The sequence below is a fragment of the Trichechus manatus genome, unplaced genomic scaffold, assembly GCF_000243295.1.
Source record: "Trichechus manatus latirostris isolate Lorelei unplaced genomic scaffold, TriManLat1.0 scaffold00176, whole genome shotgun sequence".
Taxonomy (NCBI): Eukaryota; Metazoa; Chordata; class Mammalia; order Sirenia; family Trichechidae; genus Trichechus; species Trichechus manatus.
The window spans coordinates 4,365,142-4,385,587 of NW_004444112.1; the positions used below are offsets into that span (position 1 = coordinate 4,365,142).

Genomic DNA, 20,446 nt, shown 5'->3' on the forward strand with positions numbered 1-20,446 from the left:
TTGTAGCTGTGTAATATGTTTTGAAGTCACGATGTCTGAGGCCTCCTACTTTGTTCTTCTTCAAAATTGTTTCAGCAAGGAATTCTGGGAAGATAGAGGCATAAACAAACCATCGTTCCAACCCTCCTCCACAAATACAGCAAAAAATACAAGAAAACAGTGCTTGGCTTTGAAGGACTCTGCATTGGGGAACAGAGGAAAGCAGCAGGGAACTGCAGACAGGCAAGAATCAACAAATCAGCTGAGTCCCAAATGGTAGGAAAATTGCTTCTCCCACCATTGCTGCCCCTCCTGTAGCCATGTGGGCTGCTGGCTGCTGTGGACTGGGGTTGTGTCCCCAGAAAAAAAGCCCACTTCCTTAACCACCACAGCCCCTGCCTGTACAAAGAGACAGGACCCCAAGCTTCTGTGCTAAAATTAACAAGGCAGACCTCCCCAGGGGTCCATTTGGAGTGTGCCAGCACCCTTCCTACCCAGACACTGTCAATTGCAAGCCTACCACAAATTTCTCCAGAAGACCTGTGCAGTGGAGTCTCCTCTCATAGCCAATACTCTACCTGCCTCCCTGTGCACCCCATAGCTCAGGCCTCTGAAACCAACAGGACAGATGTCTAGGGGAGTCCTTTCTGATCTGTCTGCTTCCCTTTTCAGTCAGTGCTGAGGACTGCTGACAGAGGCTGCTAAGAAGCAGGCATCTTTAGTGGAGGTTATACCCACAGCCAACATACTCCAGGGGGGCCTCTGATAGCAACAAGGCACACCTCCCTGAGGGTCCATTTATAGTGTGCCAGCACCTCCCCCACTGTGGTGGTTAAGATTGTGTGTCAGCTTGGCTGGGCCATGATTCTCAGTGTTTATATGTGATCACTCCCATGATTGAATCTGCTGTGAGTAGCCAATCAGTTGAAAGAGAATTTCCTTGGGGGTGTGGCCTGCATCCGAATATAAGCAGATGTTCTGGCTTTTTGCTTGCTCTGGATCCTGTGGCTGCCACTTGTTCATCTGACCTCCAGTTCTTGAGACTTAAGCTATCAGCTTATCTGCTGATCCTGGGATTCATTTATCTTCACAGCCTGTGAGCAGAGTCCTGCTTTCCGACCTGCCAATCTTGGGTTCGCCAGCCCCTGTGGCTACATGAATCGGAAGAAGCCTCTATCCGAACCCATGGTCTTGGGACATTCCTGTCTCTACTATTGCGTGAGCTGTTACTTTGATATAAATCTCTCTCTGTATATATTTATACACTTTACTGGTTTTGCTTCTCTAGAGAACACAGCCTAAGACACCCACCCAGACACTGTGGCCTGCAAACCTACTGAGAATTGCTATAGAATGCCCATGCATTGGAGTCTGCTCCCATAGTAAACAATCTACCGGCTTCCCTGTGCACCCCATAGCTCATGCCTCTGAAACCAACAGGACAGACCTCCCAGGGAGTTTGTTCAAGTCTGTCTGCTCCCTGTTTCAGTCAGTGCCGAGGACTGATGACTGAGGCTGCTGTGTGCTAAGAAGCAGGCATCTTCAGTGGAGGCTAAACTCACAGCCAACATACTACAAGGAGGGCTCTGATAGTAACAAGGCCAACATCCCTGAAGGTCTCTTTGGAGTGTGACAGCCCCTCCCCCACCCAGACACTGTCACCTGCAAGGCTGCTGTGAATTGCTATAGAAGGGCCCTGCAGTGGAGTCTGCTCCCATACTCAGCACTCTACCTGCCTCCCTGCACACCCCATAGCTCTGGCCTCTGAAACCAACAGGAAAAACCTCCTTGGGGGTCAGTTAGGGTTAGTCTCCCCCACTTCCAGTTGTTGCTGAGGACTGCTGACTGTGGCTGCTGTGTGTTAGGAAGCAGGAGGCTTGAGTGGAGGCTGTACTCACAGCAAACAATTTACCTAGGGGACTCTTATAGCAACAAGGCAGACCTCCCATGGGGATCTAACCAGACCCTCCTCCCCAACCTGGTAATTGTTGTTTGCCAGGCTGTCGCAAACTGCTATAGAAGGCCCCCGAAGTGGAGTCTGCTCCCATAATCAGCACTCTACCTGCCTCCCTTCCACCCCATAATTTAGGCCTCTGAAACCAACAGGACAGATCTCCCTGGGGATCAGTTTAGATCTGTCTGCTCCCCCTTACAGTTGGTGCTGAGGACTGCTGACTGAGGCTGCTGTGTGCTAGAAGTAGGCAATTTGAGTGGAGGCTACACCCACAGCCAGCATACTATGGGGCAGCTCTAATAGCAACAAGGCAGACCTCCTTGGGGGTCCATTCAGAGTGTGACTACCCCTCCCCCAACCAGAACTGTTGGCTGCTGTACTGATATGAACTCCTACAGAAAGTTCCTTATAGTGGAGTCAGGAGTTGGGTCATTTAATTGGAGACTGCTTCTGCCAATTACCACAGGGCCACTGGGGCTCTGAAACCAAGACATATCTCTTGGAGGCCCTTCTGGGGAGTGCCAGCCCCTCCTCCTGAAATGGAGGAAAGTCTGCCTGTGCTTCCCCTGAATGTCTGCTCAGATATAAGCAGCCCCCACAGAGCAGGAAAGGAAACCTCAGGCTAAACCAGAGGGCAACCCAGCCCCAAAGGGGGCTTCCTGGATGTGAGTTTTCTAACTAAAAATGTGACTGCAGAAACAGAGAAGGGAAGGGAGTAATAACCAGTGATAGGGGACTGTGCTACCTGGTGGACAGATTGGCTAGTACACAATATCTCCTCTGAGTGGTGGTGCCCACTGTTGGACTGACCACAACATGTTCTCTGGTGTGTTTGGGAGAGACTGAAAGTTGAAAAATGAGATCTGTAATTTTCAAATCCCAATTAAACCATGGAGGGAGAGGAGTTATCACAGAGGGAAAGGAAATGGTGAGCAAAGGCTGAAGGCTCTCCCTGCCTAAGAGTTTCTTGCAGAAAGTAGTGTGGGCAAAAACACCAAATATTAGAAAGAAACCGAGAAAGTTAACATCCTTGAAAATTCCAATGCCCCAACGAAAAATCACAAGACACACAAAGAACAGAGAAACAATGGTCCATCCAAATGAACATGACAGAGTGAAAGCCAATCTAGGGATGACCAAATAATTAAAAAACTGGAAGAATATAATAAAAAACATTAAACATAATTAAAGAACTAAGGGAAAACATAGACAAACAGCTAAAAGAAATAAGGAAAATACAAGAACAAAATGAAGATGTAAAAAAAGAGATATTGCAACTGAGAGGGATAATAACTGAAATGAGAAACAAATAAAAGGACTTACCAACAGATTTAATCAGGCAAAAGAAAGAATCAGCAAATTAGAGGATGGAGCCCAATTATAGAGGCTCAAGAAGGCTGAGCACAGTTTAATGGAATTATGGGAATACAGACAATATACACAAAAGCAAGCAGTACTAAAGGACAAACACAAAGAAGGCTTAAGACTTAACAAAAAACAAATAACAAAATGGCAGAAGTTAGTCACTTCTTACCAGTAATTACAGTGAATGTAAATGGACTAAATGCTCCAATCAAAAGGCAGAGAGTGGCAGAATGATAAAAAAACAAAAACATGATCCAACTATATGTTGTTTACAAGAGACACACCTTAAACCCAAGGACACAAATAAGTTGAAAGTAAAAGGATGGAAAAAATATTCCATGCAAATAAGGACCGAAAAGAGAGCTGGGGTGGCAATTTTAATATCAGATAAAACAGACTTTCAGACAAAATCTGTCAGAAGGGATAAAGATGGACATTATACAGTGATAAAAGGGTCAATTAACAACCATAAATAAATATGCACTCAAAATCAGGGCACCTAAATATATAAAGCAAACACTGATAGAATTGAAGGTAGAGATAGTACTACAATAATAGTTGGAGACTTCAATACACCGCTTTCAATATTGGACAGAACATCTAGAAAGATCAACAAGGAAACAGAGGACCTGAATGACACTATAAACCAACTAGAATTAACAGACATATATAGAATACTCCACCCCAAAATAGCACAATATACATTCTACTCCAGTGCACATAGATCATTCTTCAGGACAGTCCACATTTTAGGTCACAAAGCAAGTCTTGATAAATTTAAAAAGACTGAAATCATACAAACTATTTTCTCTGACCATGATGGAGTAAAACTAGAAATCAGTAACAGAAAAAAACCTGGAAAATACACAAATATATGGAAATTAAACAATACACTATTAAACTACCAATGGGTCAAGGAAGAAATCAAAAGATTTTGATGAAATTAAAAGTACAACATTCCAAAACTTATGGGATGCAACAAAGGCAGTACTTGGAGGGAAACTTATAGCAATAAACGTCCACATGAAGAAAGAACTCAAATAAACAGCCTAACTCAACAACTCCAGAAACTAGAAAAAAAAGAGCAAATTAACACTAAATCTACCAGAAGATTAAGCCTAAATCTACCAGAAGAAAAGAAATAACAAAGATCAGAGCATAAATAAATAAAATTGAAAACAGAAAAACAATATAAAGAATCAATAAAGCCAGAAGTTCGTTCTTTGAAAAGATCAATAAAATTGACAAACCTTTAGCTAACTGGACAAAGAGAAAAGATGCAAATAATGAAAAAGAAAGAAAGAGGGGACATTACAAATGACCCAATAGAAATAAAGAGAATTATGACAATATTACAAACAACTGTATGGCAACAAATTGGATAAACTAGATGAAATGGACAAATTCTTAGAAGCACAGAACCTTATCAAATTGACTCAAGAGGAAATAGAGTCTCAACAGACCCACAACAAGTGAAGAGATCATATCAGTGATCAAAAACCTCCCAAAAAAAAAAAGTTCTGGACAAGATAGCTTCACTGGGGAATTCTACCAAACATTAAGAGAAGATTTGACACCAGTACTGTTTAAACTCTTCCAAAAGATAAAGAAGAAATATTCCCTAATTCATTCTATGAAGCAAACATAACCCTAATACCCAAACCAAAGACACAAGAAAGGAAAACTACAGACCAATATCTCTTATGAATATAGATGCAAAAATCTCAACAAAATACTAGCAAACAGAATCCAACAACATATTAAAAGAGTCATACACTATGACCAAGTGGGATTTATTCCAGGAATGCAGGGATGGTTCAACATTATAAAGACAATCAAGGTAATACACATCAATAGAACAAAGGAAAAGAACCACATGATCATCTCTATGGATGCAGAAAAAGCATCTGATAAAATCCAACACCCTTTCTTGGTGAAAACCCTAAAGAAGATTGGAATAGAAGGGAATTTTTTTCAATATGATTCAAGACATAAATGAAAAGCCAACATTATACTTAATGGAGAAAGACTGAGAGCTTTCCCTTGAAATTGGGAACAAGACAAGGGTGTCTGCTCTCATAATGTCTATTCAATATTGTATTAGAAATCCTAGCCAGAGAAATAAGACAAGAAAAAGAAATAAAAGGTATCCAGATTGGAAAAGAAGAACAAAAATTACTTCTACTTATGGATGATATGATCCTATATATAGAAAACCTCAAAGAGTCCACAAGAAAACTTCTAGAGCTAATAAAAGAATTTAGCAAAGTTTCAAGGTACAAGGTCAACAAACACAAATCAGTTGGGTTTCTATACACCAGCAATGAGAAATCTGAAAGGGAAATTAGGGAAACAATTCCATTTACAATAGCATCTAAGATAATAAAATACCTAGGTATAAATCTAACCAGGAACATGAAGGACTTATACAATGAAAACTATAAAACACTGCTGAAAGAGATTGAAGAAGACTTAAATGGAAAGATGTTCCATGTTCATGGATTGGAAGACTTAATATTGTTAAGATGTCAATACTACCCAAAGCGATCTATAGATTTAATGCAATCTCGATCAAAATTCCAACAGCTTTCTTTACAGAAAGAAAAAAAAAATCCTCACATTTCTATGGGATGGCAAAAGGCCTTGAATAGCTAAAACAATGTTTAAAGAGTAGAACAAACTGAGAGGACTCACACTTCCTAATTTTAAAACATGCTATACAGCTATAATAAATAAAACAGCCTGATAGTGGTATAACAATAGACACATAAACCAATGGAATAGAACTGAGCGTCCAGAAATAAATCCACATATCTATGGTCAATTGATTTTTGACAAGGGTGCTAAATCCATTTGATGGGGAAGAAGAGTTTCTTCAATACATGGTATGGAAAATTGGATTTCCACATGCAGAAAAATGAAACAGGATCCATGTCTCACGGCATAAAAAAAAAAAAACAAATGCAAAATGGATTAAGGACTTACTTAAATGTGCAAACTCAAACCATAAAATTCTTACAAGCAGGGGTAATGCTGTCAGGCCTAGCTTTCAACAGTGGACTATCTAATATAATAACAAAAACATGAACAGGAAAAGACAAATAAAGGGGACCTCATAAAAATTAAAAATTTTTGTTCATCAAAAGACTACCAAAAAAGTGAAAAGATAAGCTACCAACTGGGAGAGTATCTTTGAAAACCATATATCCAACAAGAATCTAATAACCAACGTATATATAAAACTTCTACAGCTTAACAACAAAAATACAAACCAATCCTAAAATAGGCAAAGGACTTGAATAGACATTTCACCAAAGAGGGCATTCAAGTGGCCACCAAACACAAGAAAAGATGCTCAGTGTCATCAGCCATCAGAAAGATGCAAATCAAAACCACAATGAGATACGGTTTCACTCTCGCTAGGATGGCTAAGATAAAAAAAAAAAAATCTTGGCAAGTATGTGGGGAAATCAGAACCCTTATCCATTGCTTGTTGGAATGCAAAATGCTACAGCCATTCTGGAAAAGTATGCTGGTTCCTCAAATAGCTAAAAATAGAACTGCCATTTAAAAAAACAAAACATTACCACTGAGTCAATTCCAACTCATAGTGACCCTACAGGACAGAGTAGAACTGCCCCATAAGGTTTCCAGGGAACAGCTGGTAGATTCAAACTACTGACCTTTTGGTTATAAGCTCTTAACCACTGCACCACCAGAGCTCCAGAACTACCGTATTACCCAGCAATCCCACTCCTAAGTATATACCCAGAAGACTTGAAAGCAAAGACTCAAAAAGAGACTTGTACACCAATGTTCATTGGAGCAGTATTCACCATAGCCAAAAGATGGAAGCAACCTAAATGCCATCAACAGATGTGTTGCAGTTTAGGGCGGTGAAATGAACAAAAAAGACAGACACACACAAAGACAAACAAGACTGCAGCCCTGAGGACTTGCAGTGGTTTATTTTTAAGGTCTCCGCCTGGGCATTATTCCAAATATCTGGTCAACATAAGTTGTTTTTCTCCTTCAAAGCATATCAAGACTTTTGTAAGTATCCAAACTTATCTTTAAGGCTCACAGATCAGCAAGTTCTGAGAGACTCGGTGTTCCCTCCCGTTTGCAGGTGGGAATGGCACGTCTGCGTGCAGGACGTGCGGTACGGATCCCGGAGACCTTGAAATCAGCTCGGGAGTGTCCGCGTGCAGATCATTCCCAGGCTGATAATTTCCCACACAGATGAATGGATAAACAAAATGTGATACATTCATACAGTGGAATACTACTCAGCAAGCAGGAGAAATTAAGTCTTGATTCATGCTACAGTATGGATACATGTCTTCAGGTATGGAGCTTGAAGACATTATGCTGAGCAAAAGAACCCAAACACAAAAGGACAAATACTGTATGAGGTCACTTATCTAAAAAGACAAGAAAAGACAAATTTATAGAAACCAATGTTTTATTAGTGGTTACCAATGGCAGGAGGGAGGGGAGAAAGCAGCTTTAACAGTGATGGAAAAATCGCATTAATGGTAGGGTTGCACAGCCAATTATTGTAATTGCTGTAAGTTGTACACCTGTAAAAAGTTGAATTAGTAAAAGTCGTGTGATATATTTACGACAGAAAAAAAGCGAGTAGCTGCTGAGGCTGCTTATGTACAACCAAACATCTCACGGGATTTGGTTCTGTGGTTTGGATGGTTAGGGTCATGGTTTCATGAGACATCCCAGTTAAGTGGCCTAATAATGTGTTTAGTGCTTCTGTTCTACCTCCTAGTTCACTGTGTAGTGCCGGAGGTCTTAAAAGCTTGCATGCAGCTGTCCAAGGCACAACCACTGGTCTCTATTCACCTGGAACAACAGAGAAAGGTAAATCAGGAATAGGAGGAGAATATAGAATGGGTGGCTAATTGCCTCCATGAACAACTGCCTCATTTGCCTCAAGACTGAAACTGGATGGTGTCTGGCTACCATTACTGAACATTTTGATCAAAGATTCCATAGAAGAATCCTGATCAAAAGTGGGAAAATGGAGAACAGAATTTCAAATTCTCATGGACTCTACACTTTCTGGAGCCATGGAGGGTGGATGAAACCCTGAAACTACTACCCTGAGATAATCTTTAAACCTTAAACCAAAAATATCCCTTGAAGTCATCTTAAAACTGAACAATAGTTTAGCCTAACTAGTAAAAAAGATCTGCCTTGAGTATTATGCTCTTTCAAAAACTATCTATATGGGGTGAAATTGAAAACAGCAACTCAAAAGATTAGACAGGAACCTTAGGGGGCAGTGAGTTTATGTTATTGAGGGAGGAACAAATTCAGAAAAAGGGGTAAGAATGGTTGCACAACCCGAACAATGTAATCAATGTCACTAAACTTACATGCAGAAACCTGAATTGGTGTATGTTTTGCTGTGTATATTCTCAACAAAATAAATAAAATTTAGAAAAAAAAACTGCTTTGGCTATTTGGGGTCTTGTCTTTCCATATAACACTGAGGATTAGATTTTCCATCTCTGTATCTAGTCACTTTAAAGCAAGTCTTCACACAGTCTTTTATAAGATGAAAAATATGATTCCTTCTCCATGTTTTTCTGAGTTTATATGATCGTTTAATTTAGCTATGTGTGTGTGGTTTTTTTTTTCCCCCAGCTGTAATCAACCCCTAGAAAACTGCCGAGGTAGAATTGGAGAAGTTTCTCTACAGAGGATTAAAGAAGCTGAGGAATCCTAGTCAGAGAAAAGTTTTAAGGGTCATCTGGGAAGTCACACAGCTATACTGTCATCCAGATGCCACAGAAGGAAAAAAAAAAAAAATAGTGATTTAAAAAAGTATGAATGCTGGCACTTGGAACTACATGAAGAAACTTTAAAAAAAAAAAAAAAATGCCCACCTGTATGTGTATCCTTACCTCTTTAAATAGAAACTATTTCATAACTTAAGCCTTCATTTTTTCCATAAAGACTTACGTACCTCAAGGGTAGGATAATGCTGTAGAACAAGGCTTTTAACAAATTTTTTCCAACCTGTCCTCAACTGACAAACTCCATGGGCACTGGATAGCAGTGAATGTATAACAGGGACAAGGCCCTTTGACCTCTGAAACAACTCTCTTATCCTCAAATAAGGAACCAATGACAAATTATAATAAGCTTGGCTGGGAACTCTGAAAAAAACTGCTGTTTCCATTTCTTTTTATTTTCTATGTCTCCTCTGCCTTCTCATTCTTGGTTTAAATATTCCTGAGATAACAATGCAGAGGAAACTAACAAAGATGTGGCTGATGGTTTTCCTAAGTGAACAGTGATCACTGGGTCTCTCTCCTGGATGAATTTTCAGATGTAGTCAGACTCTATGTGGCTCAATTTCTAATATGACCCTTAGATGACAAGTAATGATCTATGACAGAATGCTTCCTCACAGGGATGACATTTGTGAGCTTTCCCTTTGGCATGAATGATCAGATGCTGAATAAGAAGTTTCCTCTGGCCAAAGATTTTCCATCCCCAATAGAAGTCCTTGGATGTTGACTGAGGTTTGCCCACTTGTGAAAGGTCTTCCCACATCTGTCACACTGATAGGGCTTCTCCCAGTATGAATCCTTTGGTGCTGAGTGAGGTGTGACTTGCGGTTGAAGGCCTTCCCACACTCACTGCACTCATAGGGCTTCTCTCCAGTGTGGATGCTGTAGTGTCGAAATAACGCTGGCCGATCACGAAAGGCTTTCCCACATTCCTTGCACTCAAAGGGTTTTTCTCCTGTGTGGCTCCTCTTATGCAAGACAAAAGTGGAGAGATGAGCAAAGGTCTTTCCACACTCACTGCACTCATAGGGCTTCTCCCCAGTGTGAATCCGCTGGTGCTGCGTAAGGTGTGCCCTTTGGTTGAAGGCCTTCCCACACTCACTGCACTCATAGGGTTTCTCCCCAGTGTGAATCCGCTGGTGCTGTGCAAGGTGTGACCTGTAGTTGAAGGCCTTCCCACACTCAACGCACTCATAGTGTTTCTTCTCAGCGTGAATCCGCTGGTGCCGTGTAAGTTCTGACCTGTGGTTGAAGGCCTTCCCACACTCAATGCACTCATAGGGCTTCCCTCCAGTGTGGATGCTGTAGTGTCGAATGAAGCCTGGCCGATCACGAAAGGCCTTCCCACACTCCTTGCACTCAAAAGGTTTTTCCCCTGTGTGGCTCCTCTTGTGCAAGACAAAAGTGGAGTGGTGAGTGAAGGCCCTTCCACATTCACTGCACTCATAGGGCTTCTCCCCAGTGTGAATCCGCTGGTGCTGCGTAAGGTGTGCCCTTTGGTTGAAGGCCTTCCCACACTCTGTGCACTCATAGGGCTTCTCCCCGGTGTGGATGATGTGGTGTTGAAGGAGGGTTGTGCTCTTGCTAAAAGTTTTCCCACACTCTGTGCACTCAAAGGGCTTCAGACCAGAGTGAATCTGCTCATGTTGCGTAAGGAGGTGTCTCTTGTTAAACACTTTCCCGCATTCCTTGCAAATATAGGGATTTGTCTCTTCATGACTCATGGCATTTTTAGCAGGTCCATGTGAGTCACTTTCATGGTGAGCATCTCCTGGAATGACTGGTTCCTGTAGTATCCTTGAACACGCACCATCATCTGTCCCCAGACCATCATATTTAGGACTTATCTTCCCAGGCAGCTGCTCCTTCTGGGGGTCTATCCCTGGTCTCAAGTATTCATTCGGCATTTCTGCTGGCCCTTCCTGATCCTTGTCTCACCACAGATGGGAGTCCCTGGAGGCTCCCTGTGTCAGTTGCCCCTAGACTGAGGCTCCTTCAGAGAAGATTGGCTCAAGAGCAGTTGGCTGTGGTCTCAAGTTTTGCTTTGTCCCCTGAACTGAAAGACACCAAACATAGAAAACATCCTATTAGTAATGCCAACACAGAACAAACAAAACCACCACTTCAGTGAGAAAATAAAAATGAAAATAGTGCCTTTGTGCCTGCTGTGTTTTGACATCTCTGAATCCCGGGTTTGATGGTTTTTTCTTTCCTGGTCCTTGCCTCCTTCCCGCCTTGGAAGGGGGACCACGGGGAGAGGATGAGACAGGGAAGAGCCTCAGACCAAGGGGTGGGTGGACACAGTGGTAATGACAGTGTGTGTGGTGAGTCTGTTCTCAGCGAGAACATCTCATAATTTTATAAGAGCACAATGAAGAGGCACTTAATATAGCTCAGATGGGAGACAGGAGATCATGGGACACTTCCCAGAAGAGGTGTCCCGTAAGGTGTGACCTAATGGAGAGGGATGAGTTGCCAGATAAGAGTGGGAAGGGTATTGCAGCCTTAGAAGGCAGAATGTACAAAGGCACAAATTCTTCAGAGAACCCAAGGAATGGCTGTGCAGGAAAGGAGGGTGCTGCTGAGAAAGCAGAGACAGGCATGGCAGAGGAGAGGCTGATTCCCATGGTTCTGACAGTAGGGATGTCGACAGCCACTCCCAGGACAGGACTTCTAAGGCAGAACTGAACAGGATCTGGATGGACATATTGAGTCCAGTGTGCCTGAGAAACACTAGGTGAAGACTAGCAAAATAGACATCATCTAGATAGAGAAAATTATAACACGTTGCTTGAAGACATTAAAGAATATCTATATAAATGAAGAAGATAATAATATAAAGATGATGATTCTACCCAAATCAATATATAAACTCAATACAACTTCATGTAAAATCCCAACTGGGTTTATCCTGGAACACAGTAAGCTGATTCTAGAATTTACATGAAAGAGAACAGGGCCAAAAATATCTCAGAGGAAGAATTCAGAGGGGGACTTACAGTGTCAGGTAATAGAATTATGATGAAATTATGGACATCAAAGCATTGTGGTACTGGCACAGAGCTAAAACAAACTAGCAATGAAAAACAAGAGCGACCTCAGTAAGACTCACACACATGGAGCTCTGATATACGGCAAAGCAGGCAGAGCAGCTCAGTGGTGCAAAATGACCTACTCCTTCCAGAAGGTATTTTCTAATTAATCCAAGTCAGTGGATCTCAATCTGTCTGTGCATCAAAACCACCTGAGGCTGTCGGGTTCCAATGACCAACTGAAACCAAATCTCTGATGGGGAGGCTTAGAAAGCAGTAGATCTGCAGACTCCTAAGATGATTTTGACACTCAGGGAGGGTGAGAAGCACTGGTCTCCTCAACTTGCAAATTGCATCACCTGAAGCAACTTGCGTGAGAGAACTGGCTGAAGGACCCAAACCAAGGAGAGAAACTAAAGAAACAGGTAACTGGGTTGTCATCCACCAACCTGGAAGCCAGCTCCACCCCTGGCCTTCTCATTAGGTGAAATAATAAATTTCCTTTAGGATGAAGCCAGTTTGAGCTGGTCATCTGTTAGATGCAGTCAGACACATATTGACAGAAGCGGGGGTAAAAGACTCTAGGACTGTATCAAGAAGTCAATGGCAGAGGCACCAGGACCAAAAGGATGCTCGACTGGTAGAACCTGAACTAAGTTCAGTAAAAACATTTATTTAGGAAACGCTGAATTTCTGTTTATGGTAATGGAAACCTGGCAACAAATATTTGTGATGGTTGCACAACACAACTGATATAACTGATATTATTAAAGAGTATAAGTGAAAAACATTAAATAGGCAAATAGTATATGAATTTTTAAAACGATAAAAAAAGTATCTCCAGACATTGCCAACTATCCCCTGGGGTGGGGGCACTATCATCTCAGTTGAGAACAACTGGTTTAGAATAATGTAATAGGGTGATGGGAGAAAGAGAGTGTCACAGGGGAAAGGCTTACATTAGCTGTGGTGACCAGACTACTGCTGGGTAAGAAGGTGCCAGGCTGTGTGAAATGCTGAAATGGTAGAAAGCACACACTAGGCAGCAAGAACAGCAAATGCAAAGGCCCCAAGCGGACATCCATTTGGGGAAACTGCAGGAACCCAGCACGGCCAGAGCAGCGTGAGCTCGGTGGGAGAGCAGTGTGAAATGTGCCTAAGGAGGTTGGCAAAGCAAGATGGAGGACTTTTTTGTTTAAAAAACTTCTTTATAAAATATGTATTGCTTTTTTTCCAGCCTTACTTTATCTCTTCTCATTGAAAAAGAAGATAATTCCAATTCTCTAGAAATAGGCATGTCTTAATCTAAAAAGGAAGGGGCACTGCAGCAGAGCTGGTGGCAACAGGCCCTGAGGGGCCCTACAGAGAATTGGTGATGCTGGCAAAAAACTGCTGCTAGGAATGCAGCTAACAGAGCTAAACAAAACTGTTACACTAACTATAAGTTGGATCTGTTGGCAGTAGAGAGACTATGGCAGGAAGCCCGAAGGCCGAGAGGCATATCCTAAAGGGGCTCAGAGGAGGCCGGCATGGCTGACAGTGGGCATGCACAGCAGAGGGAAGGGCCTGGTTGCTTGCACAGCCAAGAGGAGCTGAGGGAGCTGTCCTGCACTGAAGGGAGGGATGTGATCTCATTGGGGGAGCCTTCCAGGCTTTGCCTACATGTATCCTGATCCTGACTTGGAGCCTGTTGATCCTGATTGCGAGTCGTACCTTTTTACTTCCTTAAAAAAATCACTTAACTTTTTAAGTATGGTCTGTGAGTTTTGTGTACCATTGCAATGAAGTACCAAACACAGCAGAAGTAGAGTGCTGTGGGGAGGATGGCTGGTGTCAGAATTGGTAAAAAGGTTGGAAGGTGAAGGTATGTCTGACCTGTACCTCAAAGGAATCAGCTTTGGGCTGATCCTTATGGTCATTATCCCCGCAAAAGTAAGACAGGTTCTGATGCTCTTACTAGTACCATTTCACACTGAGTTTCAAGAAATGCCCTAGATTTCTAACCCTGTCTTTCCCCCAAATAGAATGGTCTATATGTTGATTATGACATTACAGCAGAGAATTGTCTAAGTTAGGATTTCTCAATCTCCACACTCTTGACATTTTGAACTATTTTATTATTTGTTCAGGGGGCTGTCCTGAGCATTGGAGCACGTTGAACAGCACCCTGGTCTCTTCCCACTAGATGCCAATAGCATCCTCTTCAGGTGTGAAAATAAAAAATATGTTCATAGTGAAGAGGTGAGGCCTTACCCAATGAGAAGAGGAGCCTGCAAGTCTCCAGCATCACCTCCAAGTACAAAGGTCCTCTGGGTCAGTTCCAGCTGCCCCTACTTCTCCCAAGTGAAGGTCAGAGCCACTTCCTCGAAGGTCACAGACCCCTGGCAAGTTAAAGAGAGGCAGTAGTGTTGGTCTTGAGCCTGCTGGATGAGACAAGAGACTGTCTCTATGTCAATGATCAAGGTGCAGAGAGACTCAAGGCCCAAATCACCCAGTACTGCCTGAGGGCCTAGCTTGGTGCTGGGAAGGCGAGGTTGCAATAAGTTGGAATCAACTCGACAGCACACAACAGCACTGTAGGAGAGAAGAGCATCCTATATGGGTAGTCCTTAGAGAATAGGACAGTAAGCGCTGTGAGATGTCACAGGAAAAGGATGATGATAGTAACAACAATACCAATCACAGTAACGATGGTGGCAACTAAGCCTGACTAGTTATCACTGTTTTCTTTCACAGTGCTGTTAGATGGGTTCAAACTGCCAACCTTTGGGTTAGCAGACAAGCACAAACTGCGTGCACCACACAGGGACCCCGAAATAGGAAAGGTCTCTTTAAAGAGGTGACACCTGAGCAGTGGCCAGAAGGACACAAGGGGAGGCCCTGCAGGGATCTGGGGACAGTGTCTGAGGCAGAGGAAAATGCAAGGACAAAGACTGGGAGATGGAAGCAAACCAAACATGGTTGGTGGGTCTGGTGAGCAGTCAACAAGGGAAGAATGCTGGGGACAAGGTCGTAGGTGGTCTGTCTGGGCAGTTGGGTAGGGACTTGCATGCCATGGTGGGGGGTTGGATTCATTCTAAGTGTCATGGGAGCCCCTAAAGAGAGCATCATTCATACCACAACCCCTGAGTGCACCTGTCAGAGGGCTGACACTCCTCTGTTGTTGTCAGGTGTCGTCAAGTCATTTCTGACTCAGCGACCCAATGTAACTGAATAAAACTGCCCAGTGGAGTTTTCTAGGCTGTAATCTATATGGGAGCTTATCACCAGGTCTTTCTCCCGGGAAGCGGATGGGTGGTATCGAACCGCAGACCTGTCCGTCAGCAGTCGAGCGTTTGACCATTGCTTAACTAGAGCTCCCTGACACTCCTCCGGGCCTTGGGATAAAGCAAATGACAAGCCAGCAGCACTCGCTGTGATGAAGCAGCTGCAAAGAGAAATTCTGGCCTTTCTCGGCTTCCGGCTGGCCCATGGGTCCTCTCTGACCTAGCAGAGAAGCAGCAATTCCAAATCCATCCTCCACTCACCTGCGCCCGGTCCCTCAGCGCCGCCGCCATTCTGGGACCTTGTGGACAAAGGGGCAATGGAGAGGCTGGCGACCGGGACGGGCCTTGCGGGCTTCCATACCAGAGACGGGGCGACTTCAGCTGAATTGCATTACGGGCCTCAGTGTCCCGGTGTAATGGTGCATAAAGCCCAGGGCGCGCATCCGGGGCTGCAGAAACGGCGGGGTGCGGCAGCAACAGGAAATCCGAGGTCCTGGTAGGGGCCCAAGGGACATCCCACGTTAAGGGGGGGGGGGTCTCACGGCTCCTACACAGGCGCGGAGAGGGTCCCACAAAGCCAAGCTGGGAAGCTGCGACGGAGGAAGACTCCAGTCCCCCCGCCCTGTGTGGCAACAATCGTCTCAAGCAGATGACGTATGCCAACAGGCCAGAAATCCCGCCCCCATCCACCCGTGCCGCAGAAAATGCCTCGCCGCTTGGCCAACGTTTGCCCAAAGGCCTATGGCGACGCACAATGCCTTCTGGGTAACGTAGTCATTTACGCAAACCCAGCCTGGCGTGTGACATTCCAAGTCTGTCTTCTTCACTTAACCGTGCATGAGGCTCACCTCAAATCCACCTCTTGACAGTGAGCACGGTGGGGACGGAACAAGGGGCGAGTATGAAGCCGTCCTTGTAACTCTCGCGGAAACCGAGACTCGAGAGAAGAGGACTTTTGCTGGGTGCCCCGGTAAGTGCAAAGGCGCGGAACCCGGCCCTCATCTCGGCCCGTGACTTCCCCACTCCCGTTATCTCCTCTCGGGACCCTTTCATACGGGATATGGATAAAAGAGAGGCCAAAATGACCGTTTTAAGGAGGACTCCGGAGGTCTCCCGCAGACCCGTTTCCCACTCACGAACTGCCCTCTGCCGGGGCCATTGGCCAGGCGCCGCAGCTGGGAGATGCACACAGTTCTGAGTAGTGTCGTTGGGAAGAGCAGCAAAGTGGATCTGTCATCCTTTAGGAGAGGAGGTGGCAAGTGGGGGCTGCTTGGAGAGAAAACCGGGACTCCAATTTCGAACGTGCTCAGTTTGAACGGTCTATCAGGCCCCAAAATATCTTTATCACGTAGGCAGTTCCACATATGAATGAACGTTGGGAGACGGTTCTTGGTTTGGAGGTGTAAACATGAGTTTTAAGCTTACATTCTTATTTTAAGTTACACTAGATAAGATCATCAAAGGAATAAGTATAGATGGAGAAAGGAATCAACATAGGATCAACCCAGAACCAGCCCAACATTGTGACAAATGGAATAATCCCAGAATGGGCTCTTGGCCTAGCCTGGACTTGTATCAAGGGAGCAAGAGTGACTCCATCTTGACCCATATACAAATCTCTGCAGAACCTCCCTCTCAGGTTTTGCAAACGAAGATATGCTGGTAGATTATTCTCATATTTTCTAGGAAACAGCTGCACCCAAGAACAGTTTGTGGTCTGCAGATTCCCAGAAGATGCCCCTCAACCCACCTCCTCACTCATATTCTGTACTTTTTCATTACCTTGATCTAACCAACCCAGGTATCAACCAATGAAGATGAGTTTAGCGTACCACGGCTGCCTGCGGTTTTTGCCTTGGAAACCTGTGGCTTCATGCCTCAGCGGGGCTGTCTTTCTTACCCTGTAGGATTCACCGCCTCCCCAACTTGCTTGTATTCTCAATAAATCTCTCTTTAATTTGAATCTTTCAGAGTCTGAATTTTACTCTTAGACAACTGTTTGGGAACAAGAAACCAACAAAGTCATGTTAAGAGTTGTAGCAATCACCCCAGAGGTGTATTATGGAAAGAACTGTCATCATCATTGAAGGTTAAGGATTTTGTTTTGTTTTTCTAACTAAATGGCCCTGGTTTTTTGAGTCCTAGCTAGAGAAGGATTGCAGCACCAGATGCACACAGAAATGAAAATCCAGACCTGTCAACAGAATGACAGTCTCTGGATGAATTGCTGGCAGAGGTTTACCATTTTTCCTTTTTCCTCTTAATCTGAACCTAGCTTCTCCTACAAATACTACCCCTAAACTATCCCATTGCTTCCACCTTGAAGACTTTTCTCTGCAGTCCAATCCAATTTCACAACTTAAAGGTCCCACCAGTGCTAACCCTGGAGCCTTCTTCCAGTTCTTCTTTCACACTCTGGGAAGTGAAAGTTTCAGGACCACAATAAAGGTGATTTTCTGTAGGCTGAGATAGATACACATTGCCAAATTTCTTCTTGTCCAGCAGACACCCAATTTCAAAGTCATCAATTCTTAAGCACCAGCTGACAGGAAAGGAATAAGACAGCCCCTTTTCTGGAGGCAGGGAGCGGGAGAGTCAGCGATCCTGAGTGTCCATCTTCCTCTTCACTCTATGCTCCCACTGACACGTTAACCCTTCACAAGGGCCCAGCCCCGCTGAGTACAATAGCTCGCTACTACCCCTTTGTTTCCTCTTTTTCATCGCTTCTTGGTTGATATTCCCTTCCTCTTCCAGGTACAAAGACAGTGACACATGGTCGGAATGATGGGCTTGTTTTGGTCCTCATCAGCTGCTGAAGTCCTAACCCCTGGTACCTATAAAACCAGACCTTGTTTCAACACTGGGTCTTTGAAAATGTTATACAATGAAGTAATTCCCAAATCCCCTGACTAGACATCACCAAGGGACTAAGTCAATGGTGGTAATTGTGACATCCACACATACTTGCATGTACATATCCTGGTTTAGCTATAAAATTTCTCATTTTAAAAAATTTATATTTTTATTATTTTAAATGACACTTTATTGTGTTTTTGGTGATGGTTTACACAGCAGTTTAGATTCCTATTAAATTTCTACAAAATTATTCAGTGACATTGGTTACACTCTTCATAATGCATGAACATTCTCATTTTTGTTCTGTCTCCATAAATCTAGTTTCCCTGCCCCTTATATTCTCATCTTTGTTTTAAAGCAATTGTTGACTGTTTGGTCCCATACAGGTGAATTTTTAAAGGAGCACAATACTTACTTACTTACTTACTTAATGTCTTATTTTGTAAGCCAAACTGTTAGTTTCAGTTCAAGGTTTGAAGAGTATCTCAGGGCAATAGTCTTGGGAAATCCTCAAGTCTCAACTAGTCTAGTAGGTCTTTTTTTTTTTTTTTTAGGAACTTGAGGTTCTGTTCCACATTTTTCTCCCATTCTATCAGGGTCCATCTATTGTGGCCCTGATTAGAAGAGTCTGTAGTGGTATCTAGGCACTATCTAGTTCTTACAGTCTCAAGGTAGACAAGGCTGTGGTTTGTGTAGACTACTAGCCCTGTAGACTAGTTCTTTGAGTCTTTCATTTCCTTCTCTTTTGCTCCAGATGAACAGAGACCAATAGTTGTATATTAGATGGCCAATAACAAGCTTTTAAGACCCCAGACACTACTCACCAAGCTAGGATGCAGAACATTACTTTATGAACTATATTATACCAATTGACTGAGAAGTTCCATGAGACTACGGTCCTAATCCTCCAAATACAGAAATCAAATCCCACGAAGTGTTTGGTTATGTCTAAGAAGTATCCATTACTGTACCTCCTATGTGTTTTACTATATATACATGAATACATGTGCATACAGTTACATAAATGCATATACAAATGCATACAACTGTATATAAACCAAAACAAACCAAACCCGTTGCCGTCGAGTCAATTCTGACACACAGTGTGGCCCTATAGGACAGAATAGAACTGCCTCACAGGGTTTCCAAGGAGCAGCTGGTGGATTTGAACTGCTGACTTCTTGATTAGCAGTGTGAGCTCTTAACCACTGTGGGCCCCTACCTGTATACAGACACATATATTTTCACATATACACATCTAACACATATATGCCTCCACACATGCATATATACCCGCACATATACTTTCTGGTTGTTTTTGCTTTTGTTCCGAATTACATATACCATAACAACTACTAAGAGGTCCTTTTTTCTCGTGTACATTTTTGTGACATCATTTACCTTTCTCATGCTGTGTATACTTCAATCCCACTCGGTGTTCCCTTTCCCATCACCAAAAATAACAAGTATCTACTATCTAGAGAGTGAATCCCTGCCCCACTCCCCATGCCTGATAACCACTAATGAACATTAATTTCTGTATACATATATCTTTTCTCAAACAATTGACTGTAGATGTTTGGATTTATATCTGGGCTTTTAATTCTGTTCCATTGGTCTATGTGTCTATCATTAAACCAGTACTAGTCTGATTACTGCAGCTGTATGTTCTGAAGTTAGGAAGTGTGAGGCGTCCTACTTTGTTCTTCTTCAAAATTGCTTTGGCTATTTGGGGTATCTTGTCTTTCCATATAAAACTGAGAATTAGTGTTTCCACTTCTATATCCAATCATATTAAAGCAAGTGTTGACACAATCTTTTATAAGATAAAAAAATAAGATTCCTTCTCCATGTTTCTTCTGAGTTCATCATGATCCTTTAACTTAATTTAGCTATTTTGTCTTAGCTGTAATTCAATTCCTAGAAAACTGTCGAGGTAGACTTGGGAAAATATATCTACAGAAGATTAAAGAAGCTGAGGAATCTCAGTGAGAAAAAAGAATTAGGACACACCTGGGAAGGTCACACAACTCCACTCTCATCTACTTGCCATAGGAGGCAAAAAAGAAAACAATAAATCGGGACTAAAAAAAGTATGAAGGTTGAGAAATTGGGACTACATGAAGAAACAATTAGATTTCTTAAAATATGCCCATTTGTATGTATATCCTTAGCATT

General features: G+C 43.0%; 2 protein-coding genes across 4 annotated transcripts in view; one reads left to right on the forward strand and one right to left on the reverse strand.

Annotated features, from left to right (window-relative positions):
• LOC101350500 (zinc finger protein 772) overlaps window positions 1-20,446 on the forward strand; it is a 287,781-nt gene that overhangs the window by 140,826 nt on the left and 126,509 nt on the right. The gene's annotated exons all lie outside the window — the stretch shown is intronic.
• LOC111822432 (zinc finger protein 805-like) overlaps window positions 8,499-20,446 on the reverse strand; it is a 30,995-nt gene continuing 19,047 nt past the window's right edge. The window contains exons 1-2 of one of the 3 annotated variants that reach the window (XM_023741292.1): window positions 15,774-15,900; window positions 8,499-11,170 (exon numbers count right to left, since the gene is read on the reverse strand). In XM_023741292.1, coding sequence (XP_023597060.1) covers window positions 9,729-11,021 — 1,293 coding nt within the window. In that variant the 5' untranslated portion in view covers window positions 11,022-11,170; window positions 15,774-15,900 and the 3' untranslated portion in view covers window positions 8,499-9,728. Of the gene's footprint in view, window positions 11,171-14,399; window positions 14,884-15,773; window positions 15,901-20,446 lie in introns of those variants that run through there. The other 2 variants (XM_023741291.1, XM_023741293.1) reach the window with 2 other exon arrangements.